The sequence below is a fragment of the Lithobates pipiens genome, unplaced genomic scaffold (assembly GCF_037356315.1).
Source record: "Lithobates pipiens isolate NorthernLeopardFrog02 unplaced genomic scaffold, aLitPip1_a1.2 Scaffold_18, whole genome shotgun sequence".
Classification (NCBI taxonomy): Eukaryota; Metazoa; Chordata; class Amphibia; order Anura; family Ranidae; genus Lithobates; species Lithobates pipiens.
The window spans coordinates 448,719,697-448,742,773 of record NW_027507758.1 but is presented as its reverse complement, the minus strand read 5'-3'; the positions used below and the strand labels follow the sequence as shown (position 1 = coordinate 448,742,773).

The window sequence follows — 23,077 nt, the reverse complement described above, 5'->3', positions numbered from 1 at the left end:
AAATTAAAGAATTGGTATTTTTGAAGCCCTCTTAACATCAAGGATGGGATTATGTAGCTAGAACAGGGTTGTTTTAGAATTTTTACACCTCCACCCAGTTCCTAAGCATAAAACATCTGTCTTTCTGTCAGAAACCATGAACCAGACCGAGACAGAAGTACAATTAAATCACACTTGTTTGTTAATAAAAAATAAAAAGGTAAGTGGCAAAAAGGAGAGCTGGCAATTATCTGACAGCTGAGCAGCCAGCCCAGAGAAGGAAGGGCTAAGCCAGCCCTGACACTTTCCATGTTAATTGCATCAAGACAGTGGACCACAAAGGCCAGAAAGAAACACCAATAGGGAGCCCCGTGGAGAAAATTATCTTTCTAAAAGCTACACTCAGTTACTATGACACATTTGTTACATAGTTGGGCGAGGTTGAAAAAAGACACCCACCAAAGTCCATCAAGTTTAACCTATATGTGTGATTATATGTCAGTATTACATTGTATATCCCTGTATGTTGTGGCCGTTCAAGTGCTTATGTAATAGTGTTTTGAAACTATCGATTCCCCCCCCCCCCCCCCCCCAAGCTGAGACCATCTCCTGTGGAAGGGAATTCCATATCTTTGCCACTCTTACAGTAAAAAAAACCTCTACGTTCTTCAAGGGTAAACCTCTTTTCTTATTTTAATGAGTGGCCACATGTTGTTGTTTCACTTGTGAGGACAACATATGGTGGTCAACGATGGTGACACAAATAATAGCCTAACCAAAGGCAATACTCCTTTTTATTTTATTTTTTATATGAGAGACAATAAAATGCAAATAGTGGATAGAATTTGAGATATCTGATCATTAATGTGCACTAGGACAAAGTATTAGCCCCATGTTGTAGACTTCACTAGTACCCAAAAATAATGCTGACTCTCTTTTTTAGGTTCCAGAGGGTAAAGTGGTTGTCTTGAATTTCCGTTTCATCGATTTGGAAAATGACAATCTTTGCCGATATGACTTTGTGGATGTGTACAGTGGTCATTCGAATGGACAGCGCATTGGACGATTCTGTGGTACTTTTAGACCTGGTGCTCTTGTATCCAGCAGCAACAAGATGTTGGTCCAAATGGTGTCAGATGCCAACACAGCAGGCAATGGTTTCATAGCAATGTTCTCAGCAGCAGAACCCAATGAAAGAGGTATTGGCTTTGTATTTATAATATATTAATATATATAAGCATGAATTTCAGAGGACAAAGCAAATAATTGTCTGTAACAATGTTTATAAAAAAAGAGGTCTACCTGTGACAAAAAAAATAATTAAATCATTTATTTGTAGTTTATTAATACAGTAAAAGGATAAATATACACAACTCCCTAAAAGAGTCTATAATAGGTACTGATTTGGATATATGAGGAATAAAGGTGGAAATACCACCACTACTACTGTACGCTACTTAAAATTATAATTTTCAAAAAATATTTACATGAAAAATGTAAAAACTCCCTAATTAATCACTTTTATTTGGATAGTTATTTGTGTTTCATTGAACTTTGGCCAGCGATGCATTTGCAGCCTATCTGGTTGTTTGGTTGAATTGAACAACCAAATACTTAATCAGCTTACTGAGGTTTCTGTGATTACAGGGGATCAGTACTGTGGAGGAAGGCTGGAAAAATCTATTGGAACTTTAAAAACTCCAAACTGGCCTGATAGAGATTACCCAGCTGGTGTCACATGTTCCTGGCACATTGTTGCACCTAAACATCAGGTGAGATGTATTCATTATATTTTTAATTTCATAAACAGGTGCTATTACTTTTTGCCTTCCATTATTTAGTAAATGTATAGAAAATGTTAAAAAATTATTTAAAAAAGCTCACTTTCTGGTATAGCTGTGCTTTATTTCATATATTTATTTTACTTTTATAATTTTTATTAAAAGTTGTATTTTATTATCAGAGTGACTAACTGAACCCAGTTAAATGCACGGCAGAGCGGTCGTATTTAGCAGGCTTAGAGTTTGTGTCGAATGGCTTTTTTTACTTCAAATGGGTTACATTACAAGACTATGAGAATGTAAAACTAGCTTGAAGCAGGTGAAATGCAGTTTGAAAGGGGGTCAAATGCTTTGGTCAATGAATTCTGAATGGTCTCAGAAACCTCTTAAACTGGTGACACAATGTTGCCATCTGTACAAGTCTCAAGCCTGTTGACACAAGCCCTTAAATGAGAATTTGTTCTAGCGTTCCAAAAGGATGGAACTGATGGTGAGTGCTAAAAATGCATTGTCTGCTAACAAATGTTTAGATATATAATAAAGGTACCTGAAGTACAGATTTTCATTGAAATGTACAAGCAGACTTAACATGGTAACTTTTATGCCATGTAAACATTACTATCTTAAAGTGGTTCTAAAGTCTAAACCATTTTTACCTTAATGCATTCCCTGCATTAATGTAAAAAATGTTTAGGTAGTAATATTTATAAGTGTTTTTTTCCTTTTGTATTATCTTAATTGTTATCACCTAGCCAGTAATTTATTTATCTATTACTTGTAATTGCTATTCAGCAAGTTTTTTTTTTACTGCAGCTAGTGGAATTTATTTACGTACATATCATTTGCACTTAAATCTAAACTTTGTTGCTATCACCTAGCGCTGTGCGTTTTTCACTTATTAGTATTGCAGAATAGGATAGTTCCCCCCAAGGTTTTTTTTTTTAGCAGCAATTAAAATTGATCAAAAATATAATTTGATAATGAGTTTTTCGTTTTACAAAAAAATTTAATACAAATTCATAAGTTTTAAAATAATAAGCTTTGGTTGCACATTACAAGGACATTTATCATGTATGGCAGTATAAACATGGTGGAGCAAAACATTACAAAAATGGCAACCACAATTGGATACCATGACTCGTTTTGATCTATGCAGTCATGGTCTTCTTCAGGGGGGTTAATTCTAAAAGGATGCAACAGACATATTATAATATGTAAACATTTACATGAAGGTTAAGAGTATATTTACTGCCCAATGATGAAATTTAGGAAAAAGTCCTATAACCAGAGGTTTCTAAAACGTGAGTGATGTAGGGGTATTCATGAGCCGTCCCATCCCCTCAAAGGCAGAATGCCGTTCCAATGAGCTTACAAGAAGTCACACTTATGGCCCTCAGGAGGAAGAGGTAGGCAGGCCCCTGAGATACAGTTCTCAGGGGATAGCAATAAATAAATAATGTATACCTTTTTGTTGTAGTTATGACAGAGGGGCAAAGGGTGAAAAAAAATGGAAAATATATTTAAAGGGCATTAAATATATATATTTTTTATCTATTTTAAATTTTTTGGGAATGTGATACATGGCGTTTTTTACTGTGTAAATCAATTGTTCCAAAAAAGAAGAAAACTGATTTTGTTGTGTGTGATGTAAAGTGAATATGACCAAATATATTGACATAATCATTATAATGGCTCTAAATGTGTAAGCAAATGGTGCTGGGATGAGTGAGTGTAGTATGTGTATAAAACTTTTGAAGTTGTAAGAGAAAATACCATATGTGAACAGCAAGTGACTAAGGTAACTCACAAGTGAACCATGAAAAGTAATAATTAAAAATGCAATATAAACGTAATAGATAAGTTAAAATGTGCAAAATAAAATAAACACAATTACCCGATAAAGTGACGTTGCTACATATGGCCAACAGTTGAATGTGTGATATCACAGCGCTGAAATGAAAATTAATGGTGCTCAAAAAATTATGCGACCATATCTGTGTTGAATGTGAAAAAAGGAAAACATAAGACCACCAAAAAATCATATAGTACTTAAATATTTTGGTATATTAATGCTTGCAGCATAATCTGGCCATATAATGGCAAGAGAACAGGCTTGCTTAGATTTTATAGGGTCTGTACTTACATTTGAAACGCCAGTGCACCCCGCACGAATTTAACTAGCACACAGTTCATACAAAGAAAATTTCAAATATGTTTTTGGTATGTAAAACTGTATATATTGATTATATGATATATGATACATATTAAAGTTTTGATATAGCTTTTTCAGTGACCAGGTGGCTTTGTGGTCCCTCCTGCATCGTCTCTGACTGTTTCTGAATCTGCATGGTGGGGGGTTGTGGGGACCACCCTCTCTGCTTCTCCCTTTGATATGCTCCAACCATGCTGTAATTCCAGTCTCGGCCTTTTGAGGGAGCACTCCCATGCAGGCAGCATCCTATGATCATGCACATGTTACATTGATTACGTGTGCAAAGCGTTATGACATCACACATTTGCTATGGAAATGATGGCAGTGGGTGGGGCTAAGGTCTTCCAGGAGGCTGAGGAAGCCACATGGTGGCTGCAGTCCCAATGGCTAAGGCATCTGGATTGGGAAGGCGGGAGGCACCTGTGGGCAATCAACTAGTTCCCAGCTCTCCTAGAGTATAGGAGTCACTATTTAAACCCCAAACCTCTGTGGATCACAAGATGATCTCATGGGTGTTGTTGGCAGAGGTGTGTGAGGTGCCCTGGCATTTCAAATGCAAGTACAGACCCTATAAAAGCTAAGCGAGCCTGAACCTTTTCTTGTATGGAGTTTTTTTTCCTTTTCAACGTTTTCTTTTTAATTTAGACACCTCAGTTTGACTGATTATTGTCCTGGGCTATCTAGCAGTTTCCAGATCTGTATTCTGCAGTGTTTACCTTTGGGACTGTACCTGGACCCCACTGTGTGATTTTGGCCTGTATTGTTTGGTTCAGCAATTGGATCCTGCATTAGGTGTTAACTTGTTGCAATTTGTGTAGCAGGCTGCAGGTTGCAATACAGGTTCATGGCTGTGGTCCATCTCTATGGTCCCCAGAACCTGAAACCCCTTTAGGGGTATGCTCACCTTGACAAGAAAAGCCTGGACTCCTATCAGGCCCAGCAACATTGAATGAATGAATGAATGAATGAAATACTTAGCGCACAGTGCGAACTGAATCGCCTCTTGATAAGATAAGGCAGAGCTTCTTTGTAATTTGGACCATTCCTGGCTATAGACAACTAGCGGTGCTTAGCACAGAAAGCAGATACATAGGCACAGGAATGGAGAGTCATTCACAATTGTACTTGTCTCTAAGGCTAGGAACATGATCAGTGCCTGGGTAATAGCAGATCCTGTATTCCAGGCACATAGAACGTAAAACCCAGGGCTCAAGTCCTGCGGGAACGCATGGTAACGGAGTTCCTGCACTTTTTCCACAACAGGACCTCCATTCCCGTTAGCAGCCGTGTCCTACAAGGCTTTGAAGTATTTGAGTTGTGTGGCAGGTGCTACACCAGCAGCTGCTGACACAGCTCGCAATAGTAAGTGCTGCACACCTGACCATTCAGGCATTGCCAGTAGGAGGCCCCATGACAGCTTCCACTTCCATCTACCTGTCAATCACAGCTAACCAACGGGTAGATCAGGTCCCTGCTGCTAAGAGATTGTATTTAGTCAGACCTCTCGTGATGTGCTCCTCCCCACCGGCCCCTCCTGATTTTCTGTCTCCACCCCCCCCCCCCCCCCCCCAGTCTCCTGCATACTTGCTCTGTGTGTCCCGCTGAATCCCCCCCTCCTCTATCTTCAGTGCCATATGATGAGAGGACCCAGAGGAGGAGCACAGCTATTCTGCTCACAGGACATGCAGGGAAAGAGGTGAGCTGAGGGAGGAACATCAGTTTGGGGTGGTAAGCTGAGCACAATACCTGCCAAAGTTTAATGCCAGGAGGGAAGTTTATGTGGAAATATGTGAAGGGTTGGAATAGCAGCGAGTGTGTGTTGGAGCCCTGCAGAGTTTGCAGCCCCCCAAGCTAACATACATCTCCTAAGCAGGAACACATCACTATCTCCCTAAGCATTCTGTCCAGATAATGTGCAGTTAATTTATGACCTTTCCGTTTAACCCTGTGTTATCCAAACTCTGTTCAATGAAAAGTGTAAACTCACCACATAAACATTCTATATACAAAATAAAATTCCCCAATAAAGATCAGAACATGATGTTCACATTTGCATGGAAGCACAATTGAATGAATGCTGATTATTCAGAGAATTACCGTATTTATGTTTATTGAGGATTTTTTATTTTTTTATGTACTAACAGTTAAGCTTCATACACACAATACGAAAATTGGATGAAAAATACTACTTATGAAGTGTTCGTGCATATGAGCGTATCATTTTTTTTTTTTTGGTGGGCGAGTGGATCTTGGGTGGGAGTTCCCACACTTTTTTCCCCAGGACTTGACCCCTGGTAAAACCCAATCCATTTCATGAGTAACCCACTGGGATCCCCTCTCTTTAGAAATCTCTTTAGCAAGACCTGATTCTCCACAGCCAAAACAAACTCCTATGGGCACTAGGAGTCTGGCAAAATCAAAGACTTTTCCTACCCATACACATGTAAATGTGCATTATATGAGAACTGGGATAATCCTTAACGGATATTTGCTCTTCTTAAGCTTTTTTGTTTAAATGTATCATATAAAAAGGAAATTTAAGAAGAAATGGGCTGTTCCAGTAATAGAGCCTGTGAATTCAGCCCTCAATAAACACCTTGCAGTTCCTACGGAGATTGTTCCCTAATTTAAGGATTCTGTTAATAGGCATTTTGATGCATTCCTAAAGGCCTCATTTGCACTTGCAGGTCAAGCCCTGCAGCCAGCATTTGCTGCCATGTCTAATTGCTAACTGGACAAAACCAAGGCTTAGTGCTTCCTCTCCTTGCAAACCTTGGACACCAAGCCTACCCGTGAGCCCTCCTCATAATGAAGGAACACTCCCAGGGAAATTAGATCATATCATGTCCAAGGATACTTGGATGACCTTCTACTGAAGAATTCCTCCACCACAACATTGTCAGACTATTCAGTTTCCTTAAACCTTCGACTGGTTAATCAACTTTTCAAAGTCTCCTCTTCAGCCCTCACTCTGGAGTACCTAGGTCTAATCCTGGACACAACCCATGCCAGAATCTTCCTTCCTCCAGAAAATATTTCTTCTTTAAGGTGCTACACACAGACCCTCAGTTCCAAAAGACACACCTCGGTTTGCTCTATGAGGATCCTGGGCCTAATGGTTGCCTCCTTCAAGGCCCGGTTTCACTCCAGTACAATTCATCCCAATACCCTCATGTTGTGAAACTAACAGGTTCTGGACCATCCCATGTGTCTATCCAACCCAAAAAATCTCTCCCTGGCATGGTGGATCTCCGACTCTACCCATTGAGTTGATTAGCGCAATGCCTTTGGGAGACCTCACATGAAAGGTTTCCTACCTATTACATCTATTAGGCATGTTTCAGAACTACTAGACCCAATTTTTATTGCACAGGGATAAGGTAGTCTTAAGAGCAAGACCTTCTTTCCTACTGAACATGGTCTCTTCTTTCCACCTCATTGAGGATATTGCTCTCGCTTCCCTCCCTCTTTCCCCAAAACATGCAGAGGATATTTCCCTACACTGCTAACTGCTTGTCGGAGCTATCGGAGTTGCTTGTCAGCCATGGCTTTTGTTCACAAAATGAAGTCTGTTGTTGTCCTCCCTACAGGCTCTCATATAGGACATCCTGCTTCCTGCTCCACCATTGCCAGAGGGATTAGACTTCTTTCCAGGGCCTATTCCTTTCCCGACCAGAACTCATTCCACCGGATTTGTTGATGTCTATTGGAATTTCCAGCATCAAGCATCCATAATCCAGATTTGCAAGGTCCTCTGTTCACACATTCTTCAGGTTTTACCAGGTGGATATTTAGGCCTGGGCTGATGCAAGCTTTGGCCGCAGGGGGCTTTCAAGCTGTCATCTGAGTTTTTTTTTTGGTTTCCTACCCCTTTGTTTTTTGTGTGTCTGCTAACAGTTCTGATTGTCTTATAATTAATATAAAGGGAATTTTGACCATTGGTTGGTGGAATAAAAAAATTGTGGCAAGGCCCGGGGGGGGGGGGGGGGAATGGCTTATGCAGCTTTTCGCAGGTAATTTGTCAGGGAAATGGTTTGTATTAGCGTTTCAACCATTACGGCACCATAGTTAATATGGTGTCAGAATCATTGAAGCGTATTATTTCTATTATTACATTGTAATATAAAATGAAATAGTTCAACTCGCCATGATGCAGAATCTGCCACCAAATGCAGAGTGTCACTTGCCACGTCACTTGCCACCAGATGCAGTTTGTCACTTGCCATGTTGCCTGGCACAAGATGCGGTTTGTCACTTGCCATGTTGCCTGCCACCAGATGTGGTTTTTCACTTGCCATGTTGCCTGCCACCAGATGCGGTTTCTTACTTGTCACGTTGCCTGCCACCAGATGCGGATTGTCACTTGCCATATCGCCTGCCACCAGATACGGTTTGTCACTTGCCACGTTGCCTGCCACCAGATGCAGATTGTCACTTGCCAGCAGATGTGGATTGCCACTTGCCATGTCGCCTGCCACCAGATGTGGTTTGTCACCTGCCACCAGATGCAGATTGTCACTGCAGTGGTGGCAGCACAGGCATGCGCATTAGGCAGGCCTGGAGTGGTGGGTTCCAAGTGAGTGAGAACAGCAGTAATGCAGGCAGGCGGTGAGAGATGATCTAATCTCTCTGCTCACCTGCCTCTTCTTTAACAGTGTAGTGGCCCCACTGTGTGGACGTGAAGAGCGGTGATGCAGGCGGGCAGAGAGAAATGATCTCATCTCTCTGCACCCCCGCCACACCTCCAGCTGTATAGCAGCCCCGCTCTGAGGGCTGAACAACAGTGATGCAGGTGGGCGGTGAGATATGATCTTATCTCTCTGCTCAGTGCAGCCTTCGCAGCCCAGCTGCAAACAGGCCAAGGCCCAGCACTGGGCCGTGGCCCAGAGGTTTGGGACCCTTGCAGTATAGGACACAGGGCCTCCTCTGTTTCCTGTGGCCTTATAGCTTGCAAAAAACTGTAGTCTCACAGAGTGGATGGGGTTATATGAGCATGCACTAGTTCCAATCACCTAAAGGCAGCCTGTATGGTTTATGAATACAAGTCCTGTGTCCTGTACTGTACTCCAAGATGAGATATTTACAGGTAAGTTAGAATTCAGTTGTTTTATATGAAATGGGTGCTCTTAGTCCTTTAACGTGTGAAAAAAAAACACAAGATAGCTGGCTACTTTAAAGCAGAGCTGCAGGAAATATCTTTTTGGACTCATTTAGTGGAATGGTAATTGGTAGAAGAGATCTTTGCACACTGATGGTTGGTTTTGTCATCCTATTTAAATTCTACATTTTAACTGTGTATACATCACTTTTATTTAAGGTTATAGAATTAAAGTTTGAGAAGTTTGATGTTGAAAGAGACAATTACTGCCGATACGATTATGTTGCAATATTCAATGGTGGAGAAATAAATGATGCTAAAAGGATTGGGAAATTCTGTGGGGACAGTCCACCTGCGTGAGTACTCGTACATATATATGTATGTACCTTCATTTATAAGTACTGTGCTCAAACAATAGAAAGTTTTGTATATATTATAATATCATGTGTATACTAAAAGCAAATGCTTCTGTGAAGATACTATTTATACCGCTCTTGCTTTTGGTAATTTACAATAAAAAGTTTAAGCATAATCACCAATTCAGTACTTAAAATCAAGCTCTCAAATTATTCTGTGTACTTTAGAGAGTGCTAACATTTTGCTTGATGCCATAATGGGGGTAAGCCTACTCTTGTGTACACTTTTCTTTTGAATTCTGTGTTTATATAGACACATCATTGCACTCTTTCTGCATTTCCCATCATGGCAACTAGCTGTATAGGCAGTATTAAATAAATGAAGGAATATCTGGTTTGGGTTTCTTCAGAGTTCATTCTTGGCTACCACTTTTGTACCTGACTCCTTAGCCTCATTATTGGTTAGTGAGGACACCCCTCACCGCGATAACCCAATAGTAGGGCTCTGAAGAGGCAGGCAAAGCAACAATAGGAATAATAACAGATTTGCCTGGTATTGGGCTTATTAGCTGTCTGCATAACATCTTACAAACATCTTGAGGTGTCTTACAAGCATCTTGAGGTGCAATAGTTTGAAGGTTCTACTAAAGGCACAAATACTTTAAAGCTGAACTCCAGGCAAACAGCTAAATACAATTACAGCCTTGTAGGCTTAAATGCATCAACTGTCTTTACCTGTGTACTGTACACTGTGGTTTCCTGAATAAAAGCAGGATTTTAGAGCAACAGTGGTTGTGCGGATCATCTTTATGAAACGGCTAAATGCGCAGGTGAAATACTTTTTATGGCAATTTTTTTAACTACCAATGGATTTTATTTATTTTATCTAACATAACAAAATATTCTATAATGTTGTACAACAACAGGTTAACACCTACATACATTAGTCTACAAATCTTGAAGCAAACGTTTCTCCATGCTTACCATGTCCATGTCTTTGGTCATGTAATCTCATGTTACATGACCAAATGCAGGGAGCATATGGGGAAGCATCACTGTGGTAGTCCTGGAGCATCTCCATGCTTTTCTGCTGTGCAGAATCTATCACATCTGTTTTACATTCTGCGTTAATGTGAGTATACAGCAGAGTGTCGTGGATGCCCAGGAATAGGAAAAGGCCTGCATGGGTGTGGGGCACAGCAAGCTGGAGGGACCCTGGCCAAAATATGAAATGGAGCCCCCACCTCCATAACTACATCACTAGCTGCACTTTAATCTTTGCCTTGAGTTAACCTGACAATCTTTGGTCTTGCTGCCATGCGCTTTCCACTCTACTGTTTAACCTCTTACCGACTGGCTCACGCTGATATACTTTGGCAGAAGGGCAGGTACAAGCATATTAACGTACCTGTAGGTTGCCCTTTAAGACGCGGCATTGTGGGCGCTCTGTGAGTGTGATCACGGGTCCTGCGGACTCTATGTCCATGGGGATTCCCGCGATCGTCTCACGGAGAGGAAGAATGGGGAAATGCTGATGTAAACAAGCATTTCCCTATTCTTCCTAGTGACAAGACACTGATCACCGCTCCCTGTGATCAGTGTCACGTCACACATAGCCCACCCCCCCCACAGTTAGAATCACTCCCTAGGACACACTTAACCCCTGCAGCGCCCCTAGTGGTTAAACCCTTCACTGCCAGTCACATTTACACAGTAATCAGTGCATTTTTGATCGCTGTATAAATGTGAATGGTTCCAAAATAGTGCCAAAAGTGTCCGATCTGTCCGCCATAATGTCACAGTCATGATAAAAATCAGATCGCCGCCATTACTAGTAAAAAAAACATTAATAAAAATGCCATAAGACTATCCCCTATTTTGTAGACACTATAACTTTTGCACAAATCAGTAAACGCTTGTTGCGATTTTTTTTTTTTTTTTATTTTTTTTTAACCAAAAATATGTAGAAGAATATGCCTAAACTGAGGGACATTTTTTTTTTTTTTCGTGTATTTTTGGGGGATATTTATAGCAAAAAGTAAAAAATATTGTTTTTTTTTTTTCCCAAAATTTTCGCTCTTTTTTTTGTTTATAGCACAAAAAATAAAAACCGCAGAGGTGATCAAATACCACCAAAATAAAGCTCTATTTGTGGCAAAAAAAGGACATCAATTTTTTTTGGGAGCCACGAAACAAGACCATGCAATTGTCAGTTAAATCAATGCAGTGCCGAACTGCAAAAAACGCTCTGGTCTTTGGTCAGCCAAATAGTCCGGAGCTAAAGTGGTTAAAAGGTGTTGTTTACACCATATATGACATACTGATACATGTTTAGAGTAGATACATTTGAGATGTGCTTAGAAGGTCACTGTAGACTTTTCTTGAATAACACATTATTCTTGGTGTAAACAGTTGATTAATTGATTCAATATGAACTGTATATTCACATGATAAAAATGGGCTCTTTGTTGCATGTGGCAGAACACTCTTTAGCAATTCCCACCAATGGTTGCTAGCTCATTCTGTTCTATTCTAGAGTAATAGCTACCTACTTGGCAATGGTATTTTTAGGGATATTGCTTGGCTGTTGATAGTTATATTTCCAGGGATTTCTAAGGTGGGTATGGGAGACATAGGGATTTTCATCTACAATATGTTAGGCCAGGGTCAAGAGCTCAGGAGCATTTACAGTGCGTTGTAAAAGTATTCACCCCCTTGGCTTTTTACCTATTTTGTTACATTACAGCCTTTAGTTCAATGTTTTTTTTTTATATCTGAATTATATGTGATGGATCAGAACACAATAGTCTAAGTTGGTGAAGTAAAATTAGAAAAATATATACATAAAACTATTTTTCAGAAATAAAAAAATGATAATTGGCATGTGAGTATGTATTCACCCCCTTTGTTATGAAGCCCATAAAAAGCTCTGGTGCAACCAATTACCATTAGAAGTCACATAATTAGTGAAATGATGTCCACCTGTGGGCAATCTAAGTATAACATGATCTGTCATTACTTATACACACCTTTTTGAAAGGCCCCAGAGGCTGCAACACCTAAGCAAGAGGCACCACTAACCAAAAACTGCCATGAAGACCAAGGATCTCTCCAAACAAGTAAGGGACAATGTTGTTGAAAAGTACAAGTCAGGGTTAGGTTATAAAAAAAAAACACAGTGAAACATGGTGGTGGCAGCATCATTCTGTGGGGATTGATTTAGCAGTCGGGACTTGGAAATTGGTCAGAGTTGACGGAAAGATGGATGGTGCTAAATACAGGGATATTCTTGAGCAAAACATGTACCACTCTGTGTGTGATTTTAGGCTAGGATGGAGGTTCACCTTTGAGCAGAACAAAGACCCCAAACACACTGCTAAAGCAACACTTGAGTGGTTAAAGGGGAAATGTAAATGTGTTGGAATGGCCTAGTCAAAGCCCAGACCTCAATCCAATAGAAAATCTGTGGTCAGACTTAAAGATTGCTGTAGGAGGTGGAGCAGTTTTGCAAGGAGGAATGGGTAAAAATGCCAGTGGTAAGATGTGGCAAGCTCATAGAGACTTATCCAAAGCGACTTGGAGCTGTGATAGCCGCAAAAGGTGGCTCTACAAAGTATTGACTTTAGGGGGTGAATAGTTATGCACATTGGCTTTTTCTGTTATTTTGTCCTATTTGTTGTTTGCTTCACAATAATAATAAAAAATAAAAAAATCTTCAAAGTTGTGGGGATGTTCTGTTAATTAAATGATGCAGATCCTCAAACAATCCATGTTAATTCCAGGTTGTGAGGCAACAAAACACGAAAAATGTCAAGGGGGGTGAATACTGTTGCAAGGTCCTCTGTATGGTCAATGTAAGTGGTAAAACTAGAAGCTACGATTATAGTAAAATGTTTGACTATGTTCCCCAGGACTATTTATTACAGGTACTTATAGCACCGGCAATGCTTTACATATATACATTTTATTTTTACATCAGTCCCTGCCCTCAAGGAGCTTCCAATCTAAGGCCAGTAACTCACATTCATATACTAGGGCCAATCTAGACAGGAGCTAATTAACCTAATAGCATGTCTTTGGAATGTGGGAGGAAACCCACATAAGCAGATGGACAACATGCAAACTTTGTACATTTGGTGCTGTGATTGGGAATTGAACCTGCGACTATAGTGCTGCCAGTTGGACGTGCTAACCACTGTACTGCCCCTATTTGTAAAGCATTGTAAATCCTTTGGTAGGTAAAATGATAAACATAATATATATTTACTTGGTCATCAGATTTTTAAGGATTTTTCAGGCAGCCTTGCTCCCAAGAAAAGCAAAGTCATCACTGAAATATTTGAAGCTATTCTGTGCTGTAGGGAGAATCTCATGATCTCATTTTTACCGTAGCCAAAATACTGCTTAAATCATTCAAAATAATCTGTGTATGAAAAAAAATAATGCAGCTTATGTTCACCAGAGCATGTATAAATATTTTTTGTGGAATGACGCATACGTGGTTCAGGGAAAAGAGGTGTGAATACACCCCGAACCAATACATATTGCATGTTTATTTCCTATACACTCAGTGAAGTAGCTTCAGTATACTGGTAAAACTATACTCTTCACCAACATTTACCACATTGGTTATTATGTTAGCATTTCGTAAACAGCATTGGAAACAAACATTGGAAACTGGAAAGTCAGTTGCTAAATGCACATCATACCATGCAGTCAAGCAACTTTTTGATCAAGCAACTTTTTCCAAACTATTTTGTTCATTTTGACATGTGTTCTGATGGTATGTGCAACCTAATACTATGAAAAAAAAAACATAACCTGTATTAAATAAATAAAAAAAATAAACTGTAACTTAAACAAAGTGACAGGAGTACCTAAACACTGTACCACACACACTTCATTTTAGTCTCCAGAACATCCAGATAGCTCCCTAAATTTCACTCTACAGCAGTTTTTATCTCCAGCAGTAGAGTGAATGAATGATTGATCCTATCCTTGCTGTAACTGTTGCCATCTTTACTCATAAGCCACTCTTCCACAAGAATGCCTAAGCATTTTTGGAGACAGCCTTCTATCCACCTTTGGTCAAACACTTTTGTGTGTATTGCTGAAATTTTTATACAAAATCTGGTGACTCTCTATTTGCAATGCTTGCTGAGCTCATTTTTTACAAAGGTGAACAGAACTCATAAAGTCAAAAACTTTTTTCTTGTCTTGAATGGAGTAGTAAATGGTTGGAATCCCTTGCCCCCTGTATCCAAGGTAGGTAGATTCACCCTCTCTTTGTTCTTGTGATCATTGTCACCAAGACCAAAAAAAGTGATGGGAAATCTAAAATTTTATCATCACCGGAGCAAAAGCTGAGGTTCAATCTTTCATCAACTGTCTACGAGGAAAATTTTCCTAACTTTGCAGAGATTTGGCTTCACTCCCTGTTTCCAGGAAAAGAAGTGAAGGGAAATCTCCCCAATGGAACACATACAGGGTTTTAACCATCCCCCTACTCTATCCAAAACTAAATAGGAATGTTTGGCTCTACATACACTTTATTGTGATTTAGAAAGAGTGAATTTGTTCTTATTACACAAAAACATGCTTTTGCAATATGGTACTTTTTGTGATTTTTGTTTTGTCCTTCTTTCAGACCTATTGTATCTGAGAAAAATGAACTGCTAATTCAGTTTTTGTCTGACTTAAGCTTGACTGCTGATGGCTTTATTGGCCATTATAAATTCAGGCCTAAAAAGTTACCCTCTACATCTGCTCCTGTTACAACTGTTCCTACCACTACAAGTAAGTATTTTGGTATTCAATGCTAGAATTGTATTAGGTGCTGTCTAACGCTATCCTAAATGGTCACACAGCAATGCTTACCTGTGTATGATACATTCCTTTGGTAATGAAGGAGATGCTAATCTCCGAATACAAAAATCTGCTAATTACAGATCAGAATAAGGCATTTTAATGGAACAGTGCTGATGTTTATCAAAACAAGTCCTTTGAAGTCTGAGACTGCTTATTTTCACCATCAGCGAGGTTCTCAGAAATTACAGTGTGATTGCTCATGACTGTAACAGATACCACTCAGCAAAGCTTAATAAGCATAATGAGAAAAGTCTTTAATGATACCTCTTCTGTCAGAACAGGCAATATTGGTACAGATCTGATTAAAATCCTTAGCGATTGAATGACAGCAAGGAAATTGCTGCACATTAATATTTGTTATAAACATTGTATGGAAGGAACGTGGTAAGAAAATTTGAAACAAATTATCTTAAATATATAACACAACGCAGTACAGTTACATTTTAAATTATACATTATCTGGATGCCTTTTACACACACACCCATTGAGAGATGTGTACAGCAAAGCAGTGATAAATACACACTGGTCTATACTTGGTAAAAGCTCCTATGATGGGGCATAATAAACTGTGATCTTTTTCTGCATTTTAGATTGTCACATGACTTTACCCCATGCAAACTAAAAGACCACGTGACTTGGTATATAGGTACCCTAAGGATTAAATACATATTATCTGGCCAGAAATATTTTGGATAAAATGTTTTCTATTACAGCCACACAAGCCACCTATTATGAAATATAAAACTGTGACAATTTAAAGTTAACTTGCCCTGAGAGAAATAGATGAGCTACCATTACTGAACTCCTTCTTAAAAAACAAGTGGGCCAAATGTTATGCTGTCCCACTTCTTTTGATACTTTGAGATACTGTTATGGAAAAGGTTGCAGGTCAGGAAAGTCAGAAGTAATAGCAGTGCCAGATTTAAATCTGGAGGGGGGGGGGGGTCAGTCTGGGGCACTTCAAGTTTGGGGGCCCCTCAACATAAATTCAATTTTTTATATGACAGGATTCAGGACATGGAAATTTAGAAATCAATGTCTCTATTACACTCGGTGTAGGACACGTAAGGAAGGAAGATCCTCCACTCTCTGCCGATTTTGATCTATGCTATGTCATTCTGATCGAATTCTGATCCAGGGCCACGTCTGTCCCAAATTCGACCAATCTCGTAATTTTGAGTTTGCTAGCAACGTTTTACCCTATTCAAGATCGCAGTGTCAGATTCGCCCCTTGACCCAATCGCTGATGTTTTTCACTGCGATTAATCAATGCTGGTCTTTAGCCTCATTCCCACACGATGGGCTCGGGGCTGTTGCCTGGCACTTTCCGGATTTTTTTAACTTTCCCCTTGTCCCACCCACTTGTCTCTTGTAAACAAGCCAATAAATTCCATGACACAATCATGTTAAAGTAAACTACTCAAATAAGAAAATAATAGAATTTGAAATGTAAAACATCTGCCAGAAGCCCTCATCCCTTTCTTTGCCTCTGAAGTCAGACTTAACTGCTCTGTATCCTGGCACCCACACACTTTGTTATTTTTTTTAATAATAAAACTGATTTCATAATTATTACATTTTTTTTTTAGTCTGGGGCCCCTATTGGCAGGGGGGGGGGGGGGGGTGGGACAATTTCCCCTTTTGGCCCCTTATTTGGCACTGATTACTAGAGCAACTGGATTAGCGTAACAAGAAGAATTTTCAGAAGCAACAGTCCTTTAAGGGTGCACCGCAGTCACAGATGATTATTTTGCCTTTAAGACCAACAATTTCATAAGAATGTTTTGTTTTACACCACTGTTACTTTATCTGTGATTAGCGGTGAGTGTTAGTTAAAGTACAAAGGTGAGGTTAAGGGAACCAAATATAATTTTGTGGAATTTGGTATGGAGGTTGGACATCAAACTCACAAAAATACCAGGAGAATAATATGGGAGCCGCCACAGTTAATTAATTGTTAAAGGCTGTCATTATTACCATTGCTTTACTGCCTTGTGATCTACTAAACTGAATTGTGTCAACATGCATTTGTTTGCATCAGAACTTCTTTTCTTCCCATAAAAGTTAATGGGCATGCAAAAGCAGCTGAAGCAAATCAAATGTGGGTTAACTATACTTGCAATGGATTCTAAATAATCTCAGAACAGTCTCAAAGTGATGTCCAAAGCACTCCACATTTTCTCAGTAAGTCTAGGTTTACATCTATGCTGCTCAGCTTGATCCATTTTTCAAGCACCTTTTGCAGTACATTTTTCTCATTGCATGCACTGTAAACATGCTGTATATAGCTGGTTTCTAAGGAGCGGGTCGGGAAGCCGGCCGCAGCATCCTTAACAACCGATGAATCAGCAGTCAGCAGGCAAAAAAGTTTGCAAGAAAAATGGCTTGGGGTTCTCCCCCAGATCCATACTAGGTCCATATATGATGTCACAAGGGACAGGCTCTTCAAACGACGTCATTGGATGGCCAAGATGCCGGAGAGCGGAAACATCACGATGGAGAAACACAGCTTCGCGACAAGACCAGTTTTTTTTTTTTTTTTTTTGCAGGTAACCGGCGGCAATGAAGAAGATGTCAGTGGCAAGGAAGAAGAAGAGACCGGGAGATGTTGGCTCGGGGAGAAGATAAACAGTGAGAAGACTATGGCGCTGGGAGAGGCGGCAGCGGGAGAAGACAGCTCACAGCTATTTTACTAATAAAGGATGTTTTTTTATTTTTTTATTTTTACATTCACATGATTGGGCCGGGATCTGGGGGCCCCCCCTTCTTAAAGGGGGGCTTCCAGCTTCCGCTATGTCCCCCGGCCGCAGACCCCGACAACCACTGGCCAGGGTTGTCGGGAAGAGGCAACACTGGGGCAAGGTACTTTGCAAGGTACTTTGCTCGGCGCCCCCAACCCCCTTGTTGAGGGCATGTGGCCTAATATGGCTCAGAAGGGGGGGTGCTCACTCGTCCCCTCTGTTTCCCTACCTGCCAGGTGGCATGCTCAGATAAGGGCCTGGTATGGACCGGGGGGGGACCCCATGCCGTTTCTTTTTCATGATGTTTTTTGCCGGCACTTTTTTTTCTTTTTTTCTTTTTTACATTCAGATGTCAGTGGGCAAGCCTGCTGACAGCTGATGATTCATGTCCATGTTAAATGGACTGTAGTGCATTTCTGCAACCTGCAAAACGCACTAAAAACGCATAGGTGTGAACCTAGGGTAAAGCCCACATAGACTTTAAATGTCCAGCTGGACTTCTGGTATACCTGTGCATGTTACAGGTCATCAGCTTACTAGCAATAAAAGGATAATAATTAAAGCACTGGAGTGAGGGCCTTCAAAGACTAGTCAGCAATAGCTCCCTTTTTCCTATCCTAGAAAAGGACACATTTTAAAGTGAGAAATATATGGAGTATTTTCAGTAAGCACATGTGTATGGCATGCCATCAATGTTATCTTGCAATTGTGTGTTTATTAATATATTTGTTATGTTTCTGATTTTCTTTTGGGGGTGGGAGCATTAAAGCTGAACTTCAATATAAAAATCACAAATGAGTGCATCTCTATAATATTAATACATCATGAAATGTATGTTTTTAAATGCAAGCAATGTAGCTAATAAGTGGGAGAAGGGGAATCAGTTCATGTACAGTATGCCACACTAAAGAAACCTTCTAATAAGCGGAAAGAGTTATTAGCTTATGAGTGTGTTGCTTCTATTTTTACTGTCTAGTCACAGGGTAAGGTTGAGTTGAAGAGATCTCTTAGACCCCTTTCACACTGAAGCGCTGCTAAAACAGCCGCTAAAGTGCTGACCGATCTTGCGGTGCTTTAGAGGCGCTTTTCGAGCGCTAGTGGGGTTCTTTTTTTAAGGTTACGTGACAAAATGACCTTTAGAAAAGCCAAAAAGATCATTTTGTGGTGCTTTGGAAGCACTTTTTAAGGCGCTTTGGAAGCTTTCAATGGGCAGGGGCGTCTTTGGAGTGCTTTTTACAGCACTCCAAACACACCCCAAAGATGCTGCTTGCAGGGATTTTTCTAAAGCCTCGCAAACGCACCGCCCGAGTGTGAAAGCACCCATGCAAATGAATGTGAGGCAGTTTTCAGGGGCTATTTTTAGCACTAAAATGCCTGAAAACTGCTTCAATGTGAAAGAGGTCTTAGTGAAAGTAAATCTGCAGCTTGGAGAAATTAGGTCTCCTCTTCTAACCAGACAGGGCTGTGATATAGGAAATACAAATGTTTTGGTAGTGTACAGGACGCCGTGGCTGGGTCCTGGAAGGACGCTATGTTTCCCCTCTGTTTGGTTTGTGGTCCCTTTAAGGGAATAAAATTGATTAACCCACCTGTCAGAGGAAGTGGGTTTAAAAACAAGACAGGAAGTGGTAGATGGGTGTGGAGGAGTGTATTTGTTTTGGTGGATGGTGTTTGTTTTGGGTTGCAGCAACAGAAGTGGACAGCAGTGTCCTGCCTGGATGCCTCCTGGCAGGGGAAGCTACCTGCCATAAAAAATCAAGTACTGTTTGATTGAGACAGCTATTCTGGACTTTGCAAGTCGGTGAGACTAAAAACCTTTTTTCTTTTGGCTGCTGTAAAGCTGTTTAAGTTTAATAAACCCCTTGTTGTGTGAAAAGCCTGTGTCCTGCGATCTAGCGGGTCCCCCCGAACATTACAGTAGATAGAGCAGCTTTCATATAAATAATCATTGTATTTAGCCATTTGCCTGGAGTTTAGCTTTAAAGGAGAAGCTCTTTTGGCCTTACTTCTCCTGTAGGTCACCAGAGTGCACTTTGTTTTGCATTCCTGTGACCCATAGTCAACCAAAAGTATGCTAAAGTCCCCTATCGGCTGATATCACTTAGCCCACACAGGCTCTGGAGGGATGCTGACTTTAATGTCGGCATCCACCCAGATTCCTGACCAGAAGCTGGCTCAGCCTCTCAGTGGGTCACTGAGAGGCTAAACCAGGTGCTCCCACCCCCTCTACATACAACGCGAGCGCTGGAGAGGAAAAACAGAGCCATGACTGACAGTGACTACTCTCTGCTCACTGAAGACCTAGAACTGAGCATTCAGTGGTCATAGGGGTGTCAGGGGACAGATATCTAGATGAGTATGTATGTATCTTTATTTTTTTCAAAACTCGCACTTCTCTTTTCAGATAATTTCTTCATACACACATAAAATGTATGTGACCTTTCCTGTGAGTGTGCAAGCATGCTTCCAGCTTCGTAAACAGTCATACACGTCTTGCATTTCTTCCCCAAGCTTCCAGGCTAACTAGTAATCTCAAGCTGCAGTACAACAAGGGCCTGTGCTATTTTTATTTTACAGGTTTTCTTTAGAGGTTTGGAATGACACTGAAAATTCTATGTTTAGTACTAAAAATACATCTGGTTAGATGGGGAATTAGAGGGTAGCAGTGCTTTAGGATTGTCTCTGTTATTCACACATTCCGCTGTGGCTGGCAGATTAGATATATACACATGTTGTCCTACATAGGCCAATATTTATGTCGTTTTTACCACAGTTTCCCTCCAGTGTTCAAAGTATGTATAGATATGTTTTACCACCAGCACACTTAAAGATCACACACATTAATATCTGACATTCACACAAAAGGCTGTGATGCTTGGCTCCAGGCTTATCTTTTTTTCTGACATCTGGCATTTTCAGCATGGCTGAAGTCATTCAGATGTTGGCTTGTTTGTGGGCTGCTACACGCATTACTAGTATGAACACAATTCTTGGTGCAGTTTATGTTCTTGTCTCTTGTCTGAGTTGTTAGCTATTATGGAATAAAAGTACATGTTTGCTGATCCCTTTCTTTTCCTGCTTTAATTCCATCATTGCATACAACCGCGCTTCCAGAAATACCTCTGCTGATACACACGCATAAGCCTTTGGCATCCTCTGCGCCTGAGACCAATATTCCACCTACTTGCATTCTGGCAGTGGCTTCCATTTCAAAAAACCCCCATTCCTCTAGGCAAAACATCTTGTCGTATTTAGGGGGGTCCAGTTCACTTTCCAGTTATGGGAAAATGCTTTATAAATTCATGGACATCTCTCTTTAATTCTCATTTGCTTACAACTCTGAAACAAATGGCAAACTGAGAGAACAAACTGAGCAGTATATCCGCTCTCTCTTTTCTGCCTACCATGAGAACTGGGCCTCTCTCCTGCCTTGGCCTGAGCTTGCCCATAATAACCTCAATAATTCAACCCCCAGGTAATTTTATTTTCTTTGTAGCCTCTCATAAGCATCCCAGGGTACCAACTCCTATTCCACTAGTTGATGACGTGCCCTAGCTACCATGCAAACCTCTATCAACCCACTTTTGTTCCAGGCACAAAAGAACCATCTTAATTTTACTTCCAGAAACAAAATATGTGCACACCGCCAGCACAAGCTAAGCTCCTGACTTCCAACCTGGAGATAAAGTGTTGGTCATGAGTGAAAACCTTTCCTCAAGATTACCTCTACTAGGCTTACTCCATATTGTGTTGGTCGTTTTGAGGTTTCAACCAAGATCAATCCTATGTCTTTGAAGCTACATCTTCCTTTTCATTTTCACATTCTCATGCCTCCTTTCTGAAGTTGGTTGTTCTCAACAGGCTTCTCTACTCTACTCCAGTTGTTTCTCCTTGAGCAGCCTTCTCCCAAGAATACAAAGACCAGTAAATCAGATTCCAAGATCTTCAGAGGAAAGTTGTATTGCCTGTAGGATTAGAAAGGCTTTGTCCCTGGAGAATTCTCCTGGACCCTGGCAACAGGTATTTTTTATGGAAATTTCATCCCCTTTTCCCTCTAAAAGCTAGGCCCCTGAGCGAGTAAGGATACCCAAAGTTTCAAAGCTGCATCACATGATCGATCAAATGACACAGCAGCATGGTGGATCTTCCATTTAAAATCAAGCAAAGCACTTAATCACAGCGCAAGCAAGGAATCGGTGTGCTTCCCTGAGCATCCTAACCTGTGTGTGTGTGTGTGTATACACACCTCTGTTCACAGCCTCAGTGTCGTCAACTTGCCCTCTTGCCTCTGAAGCACCCACCTGTGGTGTAACTGCAGCCTCCACAGCACCCACAGCCTTCATTGTTTTTTCTTTTGCTCCTCCTCTGAATCTGCTGTTTCCTCTGAACCCACAGTCTCAACTTCTACTGCACCCAAAGCCTCATAGCGTCTTAATCCAAAGCCTCCAATCTGAGCCTCCACCGCAACCACAGTCTCAGCCTCTGCTGGATCACTTTCCCCATCAAAGGATTAATAGAAGCAATATTAGGATATGTTAAATGTGTTGTAAAGGCAGAAGATTTTTTGCATTCTATGTATTAAGATTTAAAAAAAACCTTCTGTGTGTAGCAGCCTCCCCAGCACCCCCCTAATTACCTACCTGAGCACCTTCTCTCTCCTGCGATGTCCACGATACCCTCAGCCATCCAGGACACTCTTCCTGATTGGCTGAGACAGAGGAGCTGCACCATTGTCTCCTGCGGCTGTCAATCAAAGTCAGTCAGCCAATCAGGGGAGAGAAGGGATGGGGTCAGGTCGAATGCTGTGTCTGAATGTGTACATGAACTCTGACTCTGCTATGGTGGCCCCTGTAGCAAGCTGCCGGCTGAGGGGCACTCAAAGGCGGGAGGGGCTAGAAGCAGCGAAGAGGGTCCCAAGAAGAGGAGGATCCAGGCTACTCTGTGCAAATCCACTGCATAGAGTAGGTAAGTATAACAGGTATGTTAAAAAAAAAAAAAAAAAACAAGCCTTTGCAATCACTAATAGCTACTACAGGCCCTG

General features: G+C 40.8%; 1 protein-coding gene across 1 annotated transcript in view; it reads left to right on the top strand.

The window, feature by feature from the left end:
- The window catches only part of PCOLCE2 (procollagen C-endopeptidase enhancer 2), a 91,400-nt gene that overhangs the window by 49,163 nt on the left and 19,160 nt on the right, over positions 1 to 23,077 (top strand). The window contains exons 3-6 of the mRNA XM_077488224.1: positions 923 to 1,178; positions 1,627 to 1,751; positions 9,290 to 9,426; positions 15,074 to 15,222. Coding sequence (XP_077344350.1) covers positions 923 to 1,178; positions 1,627 to 1,751; positions 9,290 to 9,426; positions 15,074 to 15,222 — 667 coding nt within the window. The remainder of the gene's footprint in view (positions 1 to 922; positions 1,179 to 1,626; positions 1,752 to 9,289; positions 9,427 to 15,073; positions 15,223 to 23,077) is intronic.